This window comes from Aricia agestis, chromosome Z (genome assembly GCF_905147365.1).
Source record: "Aricia agestis chromosome Z, ilAriAges1.1, whole genome shotgun sequence".
Classification (NCBI taxonomy): Eukaryota; Metazoa; Arthropoda; class Insecta; order Lepidoptera; family Lycaenidae; genus Aricia; species Aricia agestis.
In genome coordinates this window covers 12,484,136-12,506,013 of record NC_056428.1, presented here as the reverse complement: position 1 = coordinate 12,506,013, position 21,878 = coordinate 12,484,136, and the positions used below count along the sequence as shown (strand labels likewise).

General features: G+C 34.3%; 3 protein-coding genes and 1 non-coding gene across 4 annotated transcripts in view; 3 read left to right on the top strand and 1 right to left on the bottom strand.

Annotated features, from left to right (window-relative positions):
• Window positions 1–5,507, bottom strand: part of LOC121739192 (rab11 family-interacting protein 4-like) — a 116,743-nt gene extending 111,236 nt beyond the window's left edge. The window contains exon 1 of the mRNA XM_042131545.1: window positions 5,228–5,507. The gene's annotated coding sequence lies outside the window, so the exon portion shown is untranslated. The remainder of the gene's footprint in view (window positions 1–5,227) is intronic.
• Window positions 5,508–9,747: 4,240 nt separating this feature from the next.
• Window positions 9,748–14,844, top strand: LOC121738791 (mpv17-like protein). The gene is made up of 5 exons (XM_042131034.1): window positions 9,748–9,858; window positions 12,081–12,216; window positions 13,963–14,048; window positions 14,222–14,334; window positions 14,588–14,844. The coding sequence occupies exons 2-5, from the start codon at window positions 12,082–12,084 to the stop codon at window positions 14,812–14,814; spliced, it is 561 nt and encodes a 186-aa protein (XP_041986968.1). The 5' UTR covers window positions 9,748–9,858; window position 12,081; the 3' UTR covers window positions 14,815–14,844.
• On the top strand, window positions 13,770–13,851 carry Trnal-aag. The gene has a single exon. It is a non-coding gene; the product is annotated as a tRNA-Leu (tRNA).
• Window positions 14,845–15,333: 489 nt separating the features above from the next.
• Window positions 15,334–20,657, top strand: LOC121739031. Its single transcript, XM_042131343.1, has 6 exons — window positions 15,334–15,500; window positions 16,667–17,662; window positions 18,315–18,512; window positions 18,835–19,012; window positions 19,467–19,664; window positions 20,505–20,657. The coding sequence occupies exons 1-5, from the start codon at window positions 15,357–15,359 to the stop codon at window positions 19,616–19,618; spliced, it is 1,668 nt and encodes a 555-aa protein (XP_041987277.1). The 5' UTR covers window positions 15,334–15,356; the 3' UTR covers window positions 19,619–19,664; window positions 20,505–20,657.
• Window positions 20,658–21,878: the final 1,221 nt, after the last annotated feature.

The following is a 21,878-nucleotide window of genomic DNA, read 5'->3' as shown; positions in this document are numbered from 1 at the left end:
CTTTATGGCCAGCGCATTTACTCAAATAACACCGTCACGGCGTCACCAGAGAACAAAAGGTTTGCCAGCCAAGCTACCGTGTAAGTCTAAAATAACAGCAATGCTGTCTTAGGTTTTTTATCTTATTTTTATTGGCACAAACAATAATTAGGATATTCTAGTTCCAGGGTCCTTATTACGAACTTAAACTAACGTGTGGCTATGGTCTTTATTTATTTTGAGGTTTGAAATTTAAGAAAACAATTTAAGAAGTTGACTTGTCAAAACATTTACATTTGAACTTTTTAAACTTGTTTTAAAAAGTTAAAACTGGAAACGTCTTAATCAAAACAAAACACAAGTCAATAAGTAGATGATAAGTAGGTACCTATCTGATATTATATCGGCTCTATTCACAATTGCTCTATAATTATTATTAAAGCAGATAATAATAATATCAGATGAAAATAAGTGTTAAAATAGGTTGGTATTGTAAGATAATTGAGTAAGTAATTACTATCTACGTTTCACGTTTGGAACGAAGACATCGCGTGTTCAAAAATAGGTATCGATTTCACATTACCCAATGTCAAAAGGTCAATCCACTACCAAAATAATCTAGCAAACATGGTAATCAACAAATCCTAGGATTTTTATTAATTTGGTTGGTTATTCTATTTAAAAAACCGCCCGCAGCAAAGTTGCCTCGAAATTAGTTTGTCGTGCGAAAACCGTTGATTTTTCCGGGACAAAAACTATCCTATCCCGGGACTATTATAATTTATATAGATTCAGCTATTTAAGCTTGAGACTTTTTCATTTGCAAATGCAAAAGTGTCTGATTTGCATTTATTAATAAAAAGACAATAATTAAAACGTTTCTTACAATAAGTAATTAAGCCAGAAAAAAACTAAAAAATGTGGAGTCATCGGGATGATCTCTATAGTTCGTTCGGTTCGTCATTAAAAAAACATCCATATAAGGGCACTGGACAGGTATAAAGGGCAATCGATAAGCCACAAATTAAATACAATTCAGTAGACCGTGTTTATACTAGATAGGCCTGAACTTTATGGTAGCTCAAAAAACTTCGCAGCCCAGTAAAACTTGCTATCGTAAAATCACGATTTATATCACGTTAGGCCCGCAAAGTACTCTTAATTGGTGTATTAACTACTAGGTTAGGGCATACTAGGGGCCTAATCATACATAGGCTACTAATATAATATATTCTGTGACATGGGTGGAAGAAGACAAGGATTAAGCTTCCTGCACGAATGCTGGACGTCCAGCATCAATCAGCGTCAAACACAAATCAGACATTCCTCAAATCGTGGAAAAAAGCCAGTTCAAGCTATGCAAAAGACGCACCGGTTTCCGATCCGGCGTGTAACGTATGTGTTTCCGCGCGTTATGGCCTATGGGCTGTGGCTAACTTACTCTACTGTATTATACTATCGACAAGCCCACCCCTTACAATAATGCACTATTACAATAACTCCACCTGCCATTGTCCCTTCAACCTGCTGTTTGCGCCGGGTTGAACGTACACAAACCAGATTACTGATACTAATCGTATTATTGTTCCACATTTTTTATGTATCGATATAAGCCTCTAACCTTATTTTGTGATCGCAATGTTATATTTTCCTAACACATGCAACCAAAGTATCATCTAACAACCATTTAAAATAAAATTGGCCAAGTGCGAGTTGGACTCGCGCACTAAGGGTTCCGTAACGGTATAGAGCGAAAGTAGGGAAAAAATGCGTTATTTGTATGGGAGCCCCTCTTTATTATTTATTTTAATTTTATTATTAAATATTGAATTATACATTTGATTGAGGATTTTGTGACAATTTCAAATGTTGTCATGGATTGCGAGCCAAAAATACCAAAAAAATCACGTTTGTCGTATGGGACCCCTTAAATATTAACTTCATTTTGTTTTTACCAGAAATACACAATCTGTGAAAATTTCAGTAGTCTAGTCTAGTAGAGACAGACAGACGGACAGATATCGAAGTTTCAGTAATAAAGTTTTTTACCCTTTGGGTACGGAACCCTAAAAAATGAATGGAAAAGTACACAATAATAATAATTTGAAGTGCTAATAGGTCTACCAGAATCTGATGTCAAATTTATTTGGCAGATTTAAAAAAAATATCCTTTATCATTGGATAATTTTTTATATTTGCATGTTTCACACACAGAATTGAGCCGCTATAAGGAAAAAAAAGGATCAAAATGTTTTATTCCAATTACCCCGGTATTGCTAGAGTCAATTTATTTTCTCACTATTTCTGGTAGACCTATGCTTAACTGTGACTCATATTGTGACTATTTTCATTGACAATGGCACTATGTATTTCAACAATAATTGCAGCTCATTTTACTGCACCGTTCGCAGCTGTATTAAAAAGTCATTGGCATAATCTGCAACTATTTTGTGACTTGTCAGCAGCGTTGCCAGATTTTTTTTGTGCCAACTCGGGACTTTTTAACTTTTTGTTTCGGGATTTTTCAGTCAAAAGCGGGACAAAGTAAAAAAAAGGTATAAAATCAAAAGTTTTTTTTAATTTTTATCTTCTTATTTGCGTTAAAATAACGTTTATGTGACAATATATATAGCTAAAGTAGCCATATAAAATCCACCCCTCTACCTCCCACTCTTATCTTCATTACGCACCTTTCTTTCTCAGCACGCTGCGCGTACGTTCGGGCTTTCCCCGAAAAGCGGGACTGAGCCTGTCCCGCGCGGGACATTTAATTTGGATGGAAAAATCGGGATATCCCGCCAAAATCGGGACGTCTGGCAACGCTGCTTGTCAGTGATGTGAGCATTGAAATATAAGGTAGAGCAAAAATTTTGGCTGCGAAAAATTATTTTCCTTAGGACAAGATACTTAAATATAGGAATACTTATTTGCAAATGTTATTTGGTTAAAAATAGATTGACAGAAATACTAGTACCATAATATTAAGCAATGATATAAAGATATATTATAGTTTATTCCTACGAATAATAAAAACTAGTTTATTCCATTAGAAGGAAAAGTTGTTTAATGTCTTTATTCTTTAGAAATGATTTGGCGCCAATAAATTGGCAACGATTGCCAAAGCGCGATGAGTTGTGTGTGACATTTTGATTACGGCTCCATTAAACTCATATAAGAGACTAGCGACCCGCCCCGGCTTCGCACGGGTATAAAATAATATATTATAGCCTATGTCACTCACTGAAGAAATGATTAAAATCGATACAGTAGTTTTTGATAATTATAATATTCATTGGCCCGCATTGATATGTACCGCCGCAAAAGCTACGTCCCGCAATTTTTAAATCTGTAATATCTTCGAAAATATTAATTTAAATCATATGCTGTAAAGGGCCATATAGATCTATATTAAATAAATAATGTATTTAATAATGTAATTGAATAAGGATTATTGCCGTATTGGTTAAAATCGCTTTGAAAATTAGCCATTATTTGAAGTTAAAAGTAAGTAAATGATAAAAAAATGTTATTGTGGGATATCCATAGACATATAAATTATACAATCGCGGAGTTTTGCTGTAGACCTTTTCATAGTGTGCACTGTTACATACAATACTTAGTACATTATTTTGATAAATCGGCTGCGTTTGCAATGTAAGCGGAAAAAAATGTAATTATTTACTGACATTTATAGAAACCCCAAAATTAACAGTATTTTTCCACTATTTAATTAATGTTATTATACTTATAAACCTTCCTCTTTCATCACTTTTTCTATTAAAGAAAACCGCATCAAAATCCGTTGCGTAGTTTGATTAAAGGGAACTAAGGGACATGAGGGGAAAAAAGCGACTTTGTTTTATAATATGTAGTGATAGTGATAAGAGAATAAGAGATTTTTTTTTTGCTGAAGGCAGGTCAAGTAGCCCTGATGTCACTGCGACCCTTGAGGATCTATTGTGACTCAGAATAAGAGATACGTCTAAAATATAATCTTCCAAACATAATTGAGTTATTTTTTAGTTAGTAACAAAGATTCCAAAACTGTAGTAAGTAGCTATTTAACGAAAAAAAGTCACAATATTATGTGTCAATGTAGTACCTAAAATTATCAAATGGCTGGTTCTTCTGAATGAAACTTTCCTAAAATCGAGTCTTGAAGCTGATCTTCCTCACTTTGACAATATTTTTTTTACATTCTGGACAATATGTCAATTAAATGATCAAAACGTTTGTCTCATGTCCGCGTTTATGCCGGCATAAAACGTAATTTTCTATTTAAACATTATGATTAAGATAGCATTGACGTAATTTTACCGGTTACAACTTTCTAAACATTTCCTGTATCTCTATTGGATTTACACAAGCTGTAGCTTACAACTTTACACTTGAGATAACAAAATATAATAGTTGATGAATTTTCTTTATATAAATGTAGGCTACATGCCGCATATAACGACCACATCTGTATTAACTGAACAGGGTATAATGACAATGGTTTGGAATCTGTCATGACTCATGGTATATTATAAAAAAAATTATATCGGTTATTACTATCGGCTATTAAAATTCTGTACCTTCAATGTTATTAAAACAGGTTGTTACTGTATTTTTTAAGAGGAAATAATTACAAATTACAATTTATCTCAATAAAAATGGACACGAAGAAGACTTGAAATTAGAACTACTGCGTAATTAAGAACAGTTAAAATAAATAACGAATCTTTATTTGATCAACGATAAGTTACTCTACATTTCATTTGCATAAGAAATGCTTATAAAACAAGTGAAAGCAAACAGAAGGTTGTAAAAGTGTTTAAATGAATTCAAAAGGCGACAGTTTTGCAAAGTTTAAATGCATAAAAAATAAAAATATCCATCGAATATTGTGCATACAACCGTCATGACAAGGTAGAGTCAAAAGGTAGAGCTGAGTCAAAAACAGGTTTAGAGTTTATGAGTGAAGTAAAATCTTTGAGTGGCATATAATTATTTGTGGTTTTTACGTGCTATTTATCAGATATATATGTGTAGACTGTAGAATAATAAATTATATATATAAATTATATAATATACACATATATATCTGATAAATAGTACGTGTTTTATTATAAATAAAGACATAAAGCGTTTTATACACGTTTTCAATTACAAGCAAGGAAATGCTGAAACACAGATATATTTTTTTGTATCTTTGGGATTAAGTTTGATAACAAAAAAGTTAAAACGTTACCTTTGGATTGCATACCTTTTTATTATATTGATGTTAATTGGCGCTGTGTAAACCAAAAGACAGAAAGCGTCACGATAGAGCCTCCAACTCAAGGACTGCACGAAAAATTCTTGCTGTTACGAAACTTTAACGAATAACATCAAATATATCACAAGTATCACACGTTTTTCAATTATTTTCTATGCTTTATGTTTTATCACAACGTAACACAAACGGGCTTTTATTTACGACGAATCACAACATTGCACACCTTTACAACACGCTGGTAGCACGGTGACTGAGTGGAACAGAAACAAACAGAGATGACGCCATACGGGTGGAAAGAGACAACACGTGGGAGGGAGAACCGCTAAGACGCTCTACCTAGCTCCACATACCGTTGAAAACTGAGTCGCAACAAAAATGTCAAGAATTTCTGTGAAAATTATTAACTTTGCATAATTAGGTTTCATACTGTACTGTATGAATCATCTCGTTTTTTAATTACACTGTGTTATAAAAATGTAGAATAAAGACTCTACAAACAAAGGTTTGTTAATTTTATGGCACCTAAAGTGGGCATTCATAATATTCGAATTAAAATTATCTACAAAAATTAAGATGACTAGCGTTTTTTGACAATTAAACATTAGCAATGTATTTTTATCGCAATCAATTTAACCTTGGCATTACAACAAAAAATGTAGAGTTCTTGCGAAAACTGTTGCCTCTATTTTTGCAGCAACCTGTTACCTACGCAAAAATGCCGCGAATATTTTTAAACTTGGAATAATATTTTTTTTAACTTGGAACATTGGATCATGGATGTAACCGCAAGCGCCGTACCTCCTGTTACCTGGTACGAGCGCGCACCATCCCCACCACGCGCCAAGCGATGACAATTATTGTTGTAGAGCTCACTCGTTTGTTGTTATTGTTGTCATTTTAATCAATAAAGTTTTAATCGTTTAATGGAATATGTATTTAATATGTTCTTTTAATATTTTTTAAAATAATTATTAAGGTTTAATAAAGTGGTTAATTAGAAATAGAAGAGGATTAATTAACGTATTCCTAAACTAACCTAACTTCAAAAACTAAAATATTTATTCTAAGATACTTTTTACCGTAATATTTTTAAAAATATTGTAAATATTGGTTTAATTTAAAGCTTTAATTATATTTAGTGTGTATAAAACAGGTATAATTACTCAATTAATTATGAGCGAAAAATGATGACTTTTACCGTTTGCCATACTCTACATCCGGTTGACATAATTTAGTGAAGCCTTCTTGCTGCTCAATGGCAAATAATAACACAATTACCTTAAAATCCTATGATTTAATTACACACAGTATTTATAAGCATAATGATAATAATTATAGTTAATTTAGTGTAGCTAATTTAACTCTATAAAACATTTTTAAAACTTTTATAATATTTTGATAACCAAGGCTTCCTTCGCTTTTTAGTAAGTATTTAAAAGTTTAAAACTATAAAATGTTATTCCGTGTATGTAAGGGAAATTAGTTATCTCGTGGGAACCAGCACATTTTTAAGGAAAATATTTTAAGGTTTCCAGTAAGCTTTCTCTGCCGAAACCTTCCTTGTGCTCTATAAACAAAAACATAGCAACAACAGTGCCATAATATTATTGTCTCGGTAGTAAGTAAAGTTAGCTTGTTATAAAAAGCTGCAGTTTTTGCTGATCACTTCAAATAGATAGACACACTAGTAATACTAGAGTAGCTATGACTATATCAAGAATCAAGATAGACCGCTTGTAACGGTAAAGCAGACTCTCGCGGATATGTGGGTAAAACAGGTCTATTAATTACTGGGAGGATGCACTCGGTGAGAACATTTTTCGTATTTAAAAATATAACGTGTCGCCTCAAAATTGCAGATGCTGATATACATATTAATTTTGTCTCGCCATTTTTTGGCATGGTCATTATTGTTAAAAAACAGGAACCTCGAGGAACCTTGACGACCTCTGTGGCTCAGTGGTGAGCGCGACCCCCGGCTTGAGCTACCAAAGCCCGGGGGTCGCGGGTTCGAATCCCGCCGACGGAACAAAAATTTTTCAATGTTCCCGGGTCTGGATGTGTTGTATTAAATATATTGTCGTATCATATAATAAAAATCTTAAATATAATATTATGTATAAGTAGTTTAAAAGTATTAAATATATTTCCGTTGTCTGGTACCTGTAACACAAGTCCTTTAGGTACTTAGCACGGGGCCAGACTGACGTGGTGTGAAGCGTCCATAGATATTATTATATTATTATTATTATAGGAACGAGATAAACTAAAATATGAGCACCCGGAAAAAAAACTTGGCGCCAAAACCACCAAATGCTTCTATTTTTTTATATCGCTCTACAAGTTGTAATTAATGACTCTCTCGTCTCAATTTTTTGTCCAAAATAACAGCACGAGTCATGTGACACATTTCATTTTGGTGGTAAATAATATGGTCTCGTTTTGGTGTTCAAAATTCCAGCCAAATAATAATTATTACCTGCTGTCCCGGCAAACGTTTCTTTGCCATATAAAGTATTTCGCCCGTATTATTTTATTGAAGTGACTAAATAAGTATGACACTATGGCAACGTCCATCGCTATCCCGTCGCACAAACAATGGTCGCCGTCAGTCTCGAGTTGTAATAATTTAGCATTATTTATTCAACAAATGCACTTATCAATATAAAAAGTACCCAGTAGCCGATTCTCAGACCCACTGAATATGCATATAAAATTTGGTTAAAATCAGTAAAGCCGTTTTGGAGGAGTACGGTGACTAACATTGTGACACGAGAATTTTATAATATAAGACATTATTCTTAACTAGATGACGCCCGCGGCTCCGTTCCATCAAGATTCGTTTATCGCTCAGAAACCGTAGGTACATTTTTTCGGGATAAAAAGTATCCTATGTAAGAAAGGTCCCGGGACTCACAGTTTATAATATTATACAATCTCAGGAAATGTTAAGAGTTGTAACGACCTTGTATCATTTATTCATCATTGATAAGTTGATAACACAAAGCTACGATGCGATAATTATGTGATTAGATCCTAGTAAGATAGTATGTTGCTATAATACCTTAGAAGGGAAGTGTCTTACCGTTACCATAACCATATGGATGGTTATGGTTATACTAATATATTATAAATGCGAAAGTGTGATTTTCTGTCTGCCTGTCTGTTAGGGTTACCTCTTTACGCCCAAGCCGCTGAAGCGATTTTGCTAAAATTTGGTATGGAGATACTGGAGTCTCTGGAAAGGACAGGATACTTTTTATCCCGGAAAAACAGTTCCTGTGCAATAAACAATTTTTGGCGCACCGGAGTTGCAGGCGTTTTCTCGCAATAATAGGATAAATAATAATAGTCAATATAAGTCCTAGAGGAGGTCGTTATATCCGGTGCATCGCATTGTATTACCTTATAAATAATTTTGTGTATCGGCTTTTAGCTTCTATGAAATTACAACTCTCTGTTTTTGGTAGGAATGTAGAAACAAAAAGTTTAATTAGACGTGTTTAAAAATATCTTAAAAAAATGAGATAACCCAAAGAACGCTAAAGATATTAAATTATAAACATTACAGATTAGGTACAGTGTTAAAAATTAAAATTAGATTATTTTAATTTACTTATATTATAATTATATAAGTACTTTGTTAAAAATAATTTTTAATTAAAAAAAAATATATATTTTATGATAAAATCCATCTTCATTCTATTTTTAATGAAGAGTAGCAAACGGCCTATTGTAAATATTCTAATATTTATTAAATCTTAATATTAGAATATCCCAGTATACTAATAAAGGAGAAAGGCTACCTACTAAATAGCAACCTTTTCTGTCTACAAAACCTACCAAACCTACCCATAATATGTATAGATATTGCCAACATTTAAATAATTAAACAGTTAATAAATATTTAACTAGCATAATTAGCTAACGTGCAGTTAACTTTTGCGTCGTAATTTTGACAGAAAGTACAATCAGACAAAGGAATTTCTTATTTTTTTACGGTGGAATGCATGCAATTCCAGAGATCATATTAACAATTTATGGCTTGTCACAGCACTGTCTGAGCCTCTAGGAGCTATCTAGAAGCCAAGTCAAGTGAAAAAAAAAAGTAGGGATTTTGAGCTTCGCTATGACACGTCTTTATTTTGTGATTGTATTACCAATGGGCAAAGACAATTGCAGGTAACTTAGCAAGTTAATTTTAGAGCAGGGTTCTAACCTATTACCTAACCTAACCTTCTACTATTATAGGACCCACAGCCATGTCCTACTAGGTGTAAGAGTAGATACAGCAGAAATAGGTACTTATATAGTGCAGTATAATTGGTGGGTAATTATTATTTTACAGTTCATAAGTCAAAACAGTTTCAGATCTGAAATTAAAAAAAGTTATTAAAAATATCTTCGACATATTACTTTATGTTAGAAAAATTACGTATTCGACTGTCCCTCGTTTTTAAATTATTCTATTGAAGTCAATTGAGGCATTGCATACAGTTCCGTTCGGCTGTCGAGGTGTGTTGTGTTTGTGATAAAATAATCTTGAGATTTGTATTATATCTAGCTATAAGATTTTAATATTATCTAGTCGAGAGTGAAGTTATCTGTGATAAAGTCAGGTAAGTTTTTATAGTTATGTATTTAGCGACAATGACTCAGGTAGAGACTTTTAATAGTTAAATGTTAGAATGAATGGCTCAGGGCCTGTTTCATCACTTCCTGATGAGTGACGATTAGGCTATCCACTATTTAACTTTACAGATTAAGTAGGAGAATCTGTCAAAAAAGTTGTGAATAGCCTATTTGGCACTTAATCAGAAAGTGGTGAAACAAGCCCTTACTCTTTTTGAATTTGGAACTGATTTTTTTTTAATTACAAAGGAATTATATAAGGCAAGGACTTGGGATCTCTCCACTTTAGTCTACATCTACAATGGTAACCATGATTGACATATTGTATTTATGATTGTGAAGCTGTAGTGTATTGCCGTCGATTGCAGCCAATCACAGAAGAATATTATGCTCTTCTACATGTTCGTAATCACTGGTATTGGTTCGTCAATCGTCATACCTAGAGTAGACTAACGTTTGCTAAAGCAGCATTACAAATAATTATGCTCCCATTTAAAGAAAGGTCAAATGCAGTCTATATTGTCAAGTATCACTATTCACTACATCCTCATCCTTGAAATGTTAAATAATATAAATCAGCTCTATCAGATGATATAATAGGCAATAGAAAAAATAAAAATACAAGTGTAATTTATATTACTTATATTGTTAAAGATTTACAGGAAATAATAATATTTAGAAAACATACACGTAACTTCTGTAGTTTCTATCCTAAGTTTGCTATCAAAATTTGGACCAATCATAGAGCCGAACCGCGTTTTGAGACCAAGATGCATCTTGAGTACTGACTATTTATACCGGCCTTAACAACTACAGCTTCTATATAAACTTTTTAAAAGATGGATAATAATTTTTATCGAAAAGGAAGTAGATTATCTTTATTATTCTATTTGAATGTAGAGCTAGATTTAGCTACATTATGTAGTTTATTTGAGGCAGAATGTTTCGAGTTCATACTAGCTCTAGTAAAAATATTCAATTTAGGGTAGGTATGTTCATTAACGTCATTCGTTGATATGAAATGAGCTACCATTCAATCGGCATCTGCCCCTCTACCATGAGCTCTTATAGCAGTATTACTATAATATTATTACTTCCAGATTTGGCACAAACAAAAAACATAGTTTTGTTTATATAATTAATATACTATAGAGATCATGTTTGCTTATACGAAATCCAAAAGTAATAATAAAGTAATACTGCTTTATGAGGTCATGAGTCATGATGGTAGACTGAGATGGCACCTGTTCCATTACAGCTACTTGTGACTTTAGACAAATAACAACAGACAACACTCTCAAGAGTTCAAGACTCAGGACGAATCATGATTAAGATGCAGCCACCCGAGTTTATTTAGATTCATACTAATACCACAGAATATAATAATATACATATTAGTAGTAATACTAATATTGTAAAAACGGTGTCAACCGAACACATAAAAGATTATAATATAAAAATGGCTATAAAAGACAGGAACGATAAAGTCCTAAGCCACATGGCGGGTAGATTCGACACAGAACGATATCTTTTTAACAACCTAGAAACTCCACCCAGCTTGAGTGACCCCTCTCCACCAAGCCAATGTCACAACATCTAAAGGCAAAGGGTGGAGCAGCATAAAATCTAAGGAAATCGGAAAATGTCGGATCTACTGGCCGCCACACCGACTGGGACCTCACCGTTCAAAACATTAATATTATTATTATGCAATTTATAAAACAATAAATATATAAGTATATTTATTTATTATATGTATAACATATTATACTCTATTCTATTAAATATATATATACACATATATATTAAAAAATAATAATAATAATAAAAAAAAAGTGTCCATGGCGTGATGGACCACAATTAATTAAAATTCATAATATTATTTCAATTATCCTTGGTGCGAAAAATCTAAATAATAAAATAACAAAAAAAGGATATGGACGAACAGTCCATAGACGGCCCCAATTTTATAATAAAAAGAAATAAAAATAAATATTGTAAATTATGTGATGCGTCGGTACCGCGAGCTAGGTTACATGGCATCCGCGACTCCGCCAGCATAACATAATAATATGTAGGTACACATAGTAATCACTACTTGAAACCGCCATGTGTTCCAGCCTTTTTAGCTACAAAAACAGAAACGCACTGATACAGTGTTGCTTAAAGAGTTAAAGCTGTACTTACCTAATATGTCTTTCTCTCTCAGAATGGCCTTCTCCCGGCTGGCAAGTTTCTGGCGGTCGTCACTGGCGCGGCGGCCGGTGGTCACCAACACGGCGGTGTACGCCACCTTCTACACCGCCGCCGAGCTCTCCCAGCAGACCTTCAACAGGCTGTACTCGGTGAGTCTTTCTCTCTCTCCGGGCTGGCGGGTCTCTGGCGGTCGTCACTGGCGCGGCGGCCGGTGGTCACCAACACGGCGGTGTACGCCACCTTCTACACCGCCGCCGAGCTCTCCCAGCAGACCTTCAACAGGCTGTACTCGGTGAGTCTCTCTCTCTCCCTGCATGTCACTTTCCCGGCTGGCGGTTCTCTGGCGGTCGTCACTGGTAAATGTTTAAAAGTTTTAAAAGAACTTTAATGTTTGGTAACGAACAAAATTCTGTTCCAAAAGTGAACGAAAGATTTGTGAGTCCACTAAATGTGTCAATTTATTTCTCTATAAGTTATTGTGATTGGACACGCCAGCGGCGTCACATGTGACGGCCACAACAAGGAAAGCGGGAGCTGCGGCGGCACAAGCAGAGACAAACAAAAGAAGAAAATATGAAGCACTGGGGAATGATTACTTTTTTGTACCTTTCGGGGTTGAAACCCTGGGTCCGTGGGGCCCTGGTACCTAACAAATGTTCAGAGAGTTATCCCAAAGACTGGTTGAGAAAACTAACGATCCCAGAGCTGGCGCTTACCTCGGCCAGCGTATCAGTCTTGCGATACAGCGAGGTAATGCTGCCAGCCTCTTGGGTACATTGCCCGCAGCCTCTGACTTAGATTTAGTTTTTTATATATAGTCTTTGTTTTATATTTTAGCATTATTTATAGCAATTATTACTTATTATTATAATTATTAGTTAAACACTATATTGTGATTGGTGTTAATATGTGGTACTTATTTTAATTGGTAGCATTGTAGCCGTGTAGACTTTGCTCAATTTAGACCGGAGTATAAAAAATGGTAGAGTCCCTAAAAAGCATAATTCCAAAATAATATTAGCTCGCTTAATTTTGCATTATAGTTTTAATATTATGGTGAACTCATTTACCATAATATTAAAACTTTAATGCAAAATTTCAAAAGTGATACAAATTTTATTATTCGTAGGATACAAAGTTTTTCGTTCGCGTAAGATATTAATTTAAGAGGGCGACTAACCCTAAAGTGACGATTTTATAATTCATTTTTATACTTGAAAATAAAACCCGAATTGTTTCATTTTCTAAAATTAGATACTACATTATATTTCCGAGAATTTGATCTGAGCAAAAACACGATATCTTAAAATTTTCTCGATACAAAAAAATCACAAAGATGCATCTAATTATCACGAATTCTTCATTTATTGCCATAACCGTGCATTGAACTAAGTTAATATTTTAATACATTGTATAAAATTCTATTATTGAGAGATCGACCGAGCGGATTTTTAAAATGTTGCATATTTATCGAGTTATTAAGAAAAAACTAATTTGGTGATGAATCCGCGTCGTCCTTTTTCACCTGGCATATGAAAGACGGGCGTGAGTGTGAAGAGAGAAGGACGATGTTTGATTTTTTGGGTTAGTCGCCCTCTTAATAATATTTTAGCGCAAGTCAAGATTCAGCTTTTGTTTTCATGTTGGTCTATTTTTAATGTATGCGTCCTAAACGATTAATAAATTCGGCACATTGTTCATCGGTAGCGTGGCCGAGCGGTCTAAGGCGCTGGTTTAAGGCACCAGTCTCTTCGGAGGCGTGGGTTCGAATCCCACCGCTGCCATGATCTTTTTGTATTTTTTTATTTGTTAATAAAAGTAGGTAGTTATTTTTCCATATTTTTTAACAAGATAATATCAGCCAGAAAAACCAAAGTATGATTTTCCGTTTTCAGCCAGAAAAACCAGAGTATGATTTTGCATCGGCAGCAAGAATAGTCACGGTCGGAAGCTGCCTCTACGCCCCTACTCTATATTTTTGGTAAGAAATTAGAAAGCGCTTTTTAATAGTCCTCTTAGATAAAATAATAATAATTGTAAGCAAACGACTTACGAATGCATTTAGAATCCTGGAATAATTTAATTAAAAAAATTGAAATCATTAAATTTTGCTCTACAAAATACTTACAAATTCATTTTCTACTTTGTTTCTAGGTACAAATTATTGGATAGAAAATTCGTGGGTACTGCAGTTAAGGCGGTTGCTGCTAAAGTAGCTTCAGACCAGTTCATCATGACACCCACACTGCTGGCTGCCTTCTACACATGTAAGTTATATTATATTTAATAAACACGTAATAGAAATTCCTTATGAGATAAAAAAATTGGATCGGAGAGAAAAAGATTTCGATGACCTTTTTACTTTTCAGCCAATTGGATTTTTATTTTTTAGTTCCAGCGTCTCTTATATTTTCCGACAGATGACGCTAGCTGTATGCAATAAATGGGAATCACACTACAAATAATTAATTATTTAAACAAAATGTGCCAACTGTTACCAAAAACTAATCCCAATTCCAGTGTTAGGAGTGCTTGAGCGAAAAGAAGACGTATTCGAGGAGCTTAAAGAGAAATACTGGAAGACATTCCTCGCGAACCAGGCTTTCTGGATCCCGGCTCAGACCATCAACTTCTTCTTCCTACCCAGCAACCTACGAGTAGTCTACGTGGCATCAGCTTCGATGATATGGATCAATGTGCTGTGCTTCATCAAGAGACAGAAAGTAGAGAAGAGTGTAAAAGATTAATTATTATATGTAATAAACTTGTTACTTGTTTTTGTGCATTTTGAGTTTTCTCTCAGTTCTTAAAACTTTTAGATGCTGAATATTTTTAAATTATAGAGCTGGAGAAAGGTAAACTTATATTTATAACATTATATTGGAAAAACACAAACCGGTAGATGACATTACTAAAACTGAGTTAATTAAAAAGGTATGACGGAAACCATTATACGTGTCTGAATATACGGATAATTTGATTTTCTCTATAATAGGTATTGGGTAGGTACTGGCCACTGGGTGTACTTACCTGAGATGATATTGTTGAAGCCTCTATTTCATTAGGTAAAAAGGATTAATAACTAATAAGCCATTTAAACAAAACTAACAATAATAATTCAATTAAACAAAACTAGTTCTATAATTATGTAACAGTTATTATAACATTTAAATACATACAAAAATATACATAAGCGTTACTAATTAGATCAACTTTAAGGTTTCTTTCACGTCGAAGTAGAAATTTATTCAGTTAGTTCTACGTTTTGAAGCGAAGTATACAAGCTACAATGGAGCTGCTCAGTCCTCTAAACTGCTCTCTATTAAATGATTTTGGTCACGAACGGTTAAAAACCTACCGAGTGACAACCTTTGGGGTTATCAGTGCGATTATTATAGTCTTCAAAATAGTCAAGATGATTTGCTATCAAGAGGTATGTAACAATTTTCCTGACAATTTTCGTTTAAAACTGCGAACGTATTATAATTGGGTACTCTTGAGCACCAATTAATTTATAAATGTAAGTACTTCTTTCTTTATACTGTCTGTACTTTATACTGTTTTGGAGTCACTTTTTAAAGTCTTAAATTAGCAAAGATGTTCATAATTTAAATGAAACTAAATAATATTATGTTAAAATTCAGCTAAGTAGCTATTCCAATAGCGTGGCCGTGGTCGAATAAAACTTAAATTACAATGCTAGCGAGAAATTAATTCAAACACATTCGGATTTCCACACAATTTGCACAAGTTACTAGAGTGCAAAATGTAAATGTCGCGTAGAAATTAGAATGAATTAATAATTGAGAATGTGTTACAACTTACATACGCATTGAGTATTGTATTTGTAAACTGTATTGAGTTATTGACACAGTCTAGTGGGCTGCAGTAAACTCACCAACGGATGGGTGTGGTACTTCCTCGGCTCACGGAAGAATAGGTCGTCAGTCGTCACAAAAAATGATAAACTTATGTTATAGGTACTTATGTTATACTTAGCCCCAATTTCACCAACGTCTGTTAGTGTTATATTATAGCCTTTTTGTTTCCGAAAAGCGTTACATTTTCTTTTTCATTTGGTTAATCTAGTGTTATAGTAGATGACGCAATTCGGTGTGCCTCGTGGCATAGGCCTCTGTTAGTGTTAACAGCTTGTTAAAATGTCATGTCTTCTCTTTCATTCATAAGAAAAACGAAAGAGGTAACGTGATACTAATTCGAGCGTTAACTTTAACGGTCGTTGGTGAAATTGGGGCTTAAGTTGATTATAATTATAGACATTGTATAATAATATGAAACATAACACTGTAAAATCATTACTGAAACTCCTAGGTCTCAAACAAAATTATTTCTAATTATAAGCATTATCACTATGAATTATTAAAAACAATAATATTAATTTAATTTGTTTCACACAGACATACCTATAATATTGTAATTTGATCGAACAATTTTAATTAATTTAGAATAACCCGAAACACCAGACCACAATAGATAATAAATGATGATGCAATGATGATAATAAATGATGATATATATTACAATAATCTACAATTCATCAAAAAGTAATCTACAATTTATCACGTCATTTAATTTCAGCATCCCCTAAAGAACCCTCTAAAAGAGCCACTGATAAGTAGACTAGCGAACAGAAGGGTGATGCTGAGAGCGACACTCTTGGTAATTCTATCGCTGTCATTGCCCTGGGTAATACTATTCTTCTGTGTCGCAATATTCTACAAGGGGATATGCTCTTTAGTGATACGACTTAAGGATCATCATTTCGTGAGCTTCCTGGACAGCTTCGACGTATTCTGGAGTCTAGAAGACGATGCGAGTAAAAGTGTGATCAATATTCTCGGCATCATAGAAGCAGATTCTGCTGAAATATTGATAGAACACGTAAAAGATAAGCTACAAGGCATCGTAACAAACGCAGAGATAGAAAAGATATTCTACAGAAGAAATGAAGACTACGGTTTCTACTACTGGCGACGATCCCCATACGTAGACTTAGATCAGTACGTTAGATTGGTTAGCGTATGTAATCATAAGGAGCTAAGCGTAGAAGATCTAGAAGAAGTAATGTCAGAATTATCATATGAATCTTTACCCTTTAACGATGAAGGTCTATTTCAAATACTAGTGACTAGTAATAGGATTAATAATAGCGACAATAACGAGAAAGGAGACTACGGCATTATATTTAGGATACACCATTCCGTTGGTGATGGAGTTGCTTTAGTGCAGTTTTTATGCCAGGTTCTGGCTGATGAGAAAAAAAACGAACCGACACTGCTTTGTATGCCCGAAACATACAAGTTGCGCAGTGTCATGTCCGTCACTGATATGCTAGAGATGCTATTGAAGCTGTGTGAAATACCGATTTGCTTTATCGATGGAATACTGAGAGATCCAGATATAAGCAGTTTGCATGGCCAGAAACTCCTAGGGAAGAAGGTTTACAAGTGGATAGAAACGCAAGAGAATCTTTTTGACATGATCAAAGAGATAAAGGTTGCGGGTAAAAGTTTCAACTTTTCGGACATTTTGGTAACTGCACTCTCGCATGGACTTAAACGGTTTTTCTTGAAGGTTAGTTAAAATGCTTTTGAATTTGGGAGATTTCATCGTTTCTACTAAAAATAAAAATATCAGTCAAGTGCGAGTTGGACTCGAGCACGAAGGGTTCCGTACCACAATAGAGCAAAAACGGGCTGAAAATTGTTTTATTTGTATGCTCCGATACATTTTGTATACTCCCCCTTAATTATTTCAATTATTTTAGTTTTATTATAAATTAATAAAGAACAAATAAAACTGAGTATTTCGTGAATATTTCAAGTACCTATCTAATATGTAGGTACCTATAGTTAGCCGTTATTGATATCGAGAAAAAAATATCAAAATAATACGTTAATTGTATGGGAATAATATTTAAATATTTAATTTATTTTGTTTTTAGTATTTGTTGTTATAGCGGCAACAGATATACACAATCTGTGAAAATTTCAGAAGTCTAGCTATAGCGGTTCTTGAGTTACAGCATGAAGAGTGGAGACACACAGACAGACAGACGAACAGACGGATAGAGGGACAGAAGGACAGATGGACAGACATCGAAGTCTTAGCAATAGGGTCTCTTTTTTACCCTTTGGGTACGGAACCCTAAACACAGGAATATCTATTATGAAACATTGCTATAAAAACTGATCAGGCGCTTAAGTTTATAATGTCTTCTTTTTAGGAAGAAATGGATTCAATTATACCTATTCCAGACAATGTAGCCGTAATATTACCGATACGTTTTAAAAAGATAGATTATAACGATAGTGTTAGGTTTGAAAACGATTTTACCGTAAGTATATTAGATCTACCCATTAGAGGAGACGAGTTTGATGTAAGAGATCGTTTCAAGGGGTTGAGAAATAGTGCGGATCCGTTGGTAAGAATATTTTATCATTTTGGTACCCTATCTAATAAGACAGACAATTTAAGTAACTTGTAACTGATCAAAATATGAAAATTCTTCACAATTTTTCTATTAGAACAAGACGTAGCAATATGGTCAAACCTATATACTTATTTCAAAGACAATATATTTTTTAATCTGATTCTAGACAAGATAAATTAATATTATATCTATCTAATACCAACTTAAAATATTGCCGGCAAGAATTCTTCCATCTACTAATAACTAAATTTTTTTGCAAATTTCATTCTGTTTTCCAACTAAAGCTGTTTGCTAAACCAGCGTTTATTTTCAGACGAACTACTATTTCCTGAAGGTATGTGGAGTGCTGCCGAGGGATGTACTCCAGCCCATGTTCACCAGCAGCCAGGCCACGATGGTGTTCAGCAATATGCCTGGTCCTCACGGAATTAGCATTGCTGGTGGTGATTTGAAGTCGCTGGTATTTTTTATACCGAATAATGGAACTACAGGTATGTGAAACTTTCGTAAAAGTTTTAAAACTTATAAAAATAATGCGATTGAGTACAAGAATAGGAGATAGAGCCTTCAACAAAAAAGAACGAACCGTTCTGTTCTTCGAAAAAAGAACAGAACGGTTACCTAACTAACAAAAGTCAGGAGTCCCTGTGTGACGCGACATCTTTGAAGATTTTGGGCAACCGCCACCGCACTGCAAATTTTAAACGCGCGGATTTTTTCATCGCGCGGTGAAAATTCGCAGAGCGGACGGGGCCTTAGTACTAAGCAAGTAACTTGTTTAGGTATGACTAGAGGAAAAATGACATATTATTTTATAAGAAACTAGTCTGTCCTTTTAGAGACATTAATATTATTGAACTATAGTAAACTAGCGCCTCCAACTAAAGTTTTAATCCCTGACCTAAAAACCATATTGGCAGACATCTAAACAGATTTTAAATACAGGTTTAGGAGTAACAGCGCTCTGCTACGGAGGAGTTTTACGGTTGGCTGCCATGGCCGACAGCGCGGTGGTCCCCAGCTCTGACAAACTCGGTTTGATTCTGGATGGAATGGTGGAGGAGATAGGAAGACTACATAGCAAGTACGTCGAGTGATTGATGAAGATGGCTCAAGCACAACTTATTGGCGTCTCAGTAAAAGGTATTACAAAAATCCATACTAATATTATATCTAGCTGTACTGCTGTAAGTTTTCCTAAATAAATAAAAATAAAATAAATGCGAAAGTGTGTCTGTCTGTCTGTCACCTCTTCACGCGAAAACCGCTGAACCGATTTTGCTACTTAATTGAGTTTGATACTTAATTGAGTCCCTGGAAAAGAAAATGTACAGGAGCTCCCACACAGCTGTTATTATATATTATATAGCGCTAGCTAGATGTATTACATTATTCTAGTAAAAATCCAGCGCTAGATTTGACCACTGGATTGGAATAATGTAAACTCGCTATTAAAATGTATAATATTATTATACAGGTGTAACAAAACTAGGGCTTGGTTTTAAAGTTAAAGTTATAGTTAAATATGGCGTCCTTTAGCTTTAACCGGAGAAATTCAAAGATGTCTGTTGCGTTTTTTTTTATTGAAGCTATAGGTAACGGGATTGAGAGTATAAACTAGATCAAAATCGGTCCACCCGTTTCCAGGATGCTACGATGCCACAGACAGACATAATTTATGCTCAAGGTGGGCAGTAGACAAAATAAGTTTGGGAACCCCTGCTTTAGAGAGTTTATGTGTTCCTTGTAGAGATTACCTATACTGTCAGCACTGAAAACCATTTTTTTTTCACCTTTATATGGGGAGACTGGTGACGCTGGGGCCCCTTTCCGTACAAATAACAAAAGTGAAAATATTGGTCTTTCAGCTCTGCTACTTTCACGGTGAACTCTCTACAAGGAACACATACACACCCTAAAGTAATATCACGTAGTTTTGTTCCACCCTGTATAGTATAGTATAAAGTTTCCTTTTCTGTTTAGTTATGGAGACCGTCAGCCGAGGAGAGCCAGAAGAATTGAGCAGCAGCTAGCAAAGCACAATTGAAACCTGCTGTTATGTATTCTTCTTATGTAAGATAATAAATATTGCAATTTTATTGTTTTGTAAGTTAGTTAAATTAAAATTAAAATGTTTAAATAACAGAAGTTTGTTTAAAATTTCCTAAAGCTTTTGAGTTCCCCCTAAGTCCTTACCTTATTACGGGTTACCCGGGGACGGGTTAACCCGTCGATCGTGGAAAAACGAGACACAATAGAATTTCTATTGTGTCTCAGTCACCGGTGACCGTATGGGGCTTGATGAATTTAAGTACAGTACATAAGAGATGCACCAGAGGCGTGGTTAAAGTTAAAGTTATGGTTATACTTATAGTTAAGGCTAAATTTAACTTTAACCTTAACTTTGACCGGAGAAATTGACAGATGACAGCTGGTCCAACAAGGTTATAGATGAACGTAGGCGGGGGCGCTGCTGGTAAAGGAGAACTGTCAAAAATGGCGTTTTTGTATGATGACAGCGTTAGTTCCTTTTATCGCCACGTGCATTTAAAACCCTGTCGAGCTCTATGGTTATGGTTAAATATGGCGTCTTGATGGCGTCCAATTTTAACTGTAACCAAAGATTTGACATTTTGCATTGTAGTTAAAATTACAGTTATAGTTAAAGTTAGTTGGTGCAAGCCAACCAAGTAATTCACGTCCAATATTAAAAATACGAGTCTGTTAAACAAACAGACAGACTTACTAAGCTGAAAGATGGCAAGCCTAGGTTTAACAGACTCCTTAACAGCTAAACCGTTAAATAGATAGTAAGTATACCTATTAACATAGTATGAAGGTATTTTTAGTCTCAGTAAAAGCTTGTACTGTTGTAAGATAGTATGAAGGTATTTTCAGTCTCAGTAAAATCTATTCTGTGGTAAAAGACAGAATAATTTTTATACCAAAAATGTGCCTTACGGCCGCGGTACCTTACGTCTGGTTTTAAATAATCACTCTCCATATTTAATTATGTATTTCCTTTATTTTAATAAAATATTCAATGAAACATACCTATAAAAGGTAAGAAATTACATAACAAATATACACCTTCCATATTAAGCAAGTCACAGTTAGTAGGTATCGGCTTTAACCCATGGTCAACATTCATAATAATATATTGGTCTTCATTCTAATAATATTATTTAGTAAGTCGTAATGACTCACTTACTTCTTCTGATCTGTAACGGCCGTTCCCAATATTTGATCTATCTCTGGTTTTGCCCTACTAGAGATAGGAATAGCTCACATAACGGCCATTCCCAATTTTTGATCTATCTCTGGTTTTGCCCTACTGGAGATAGGAATAGGTCACAA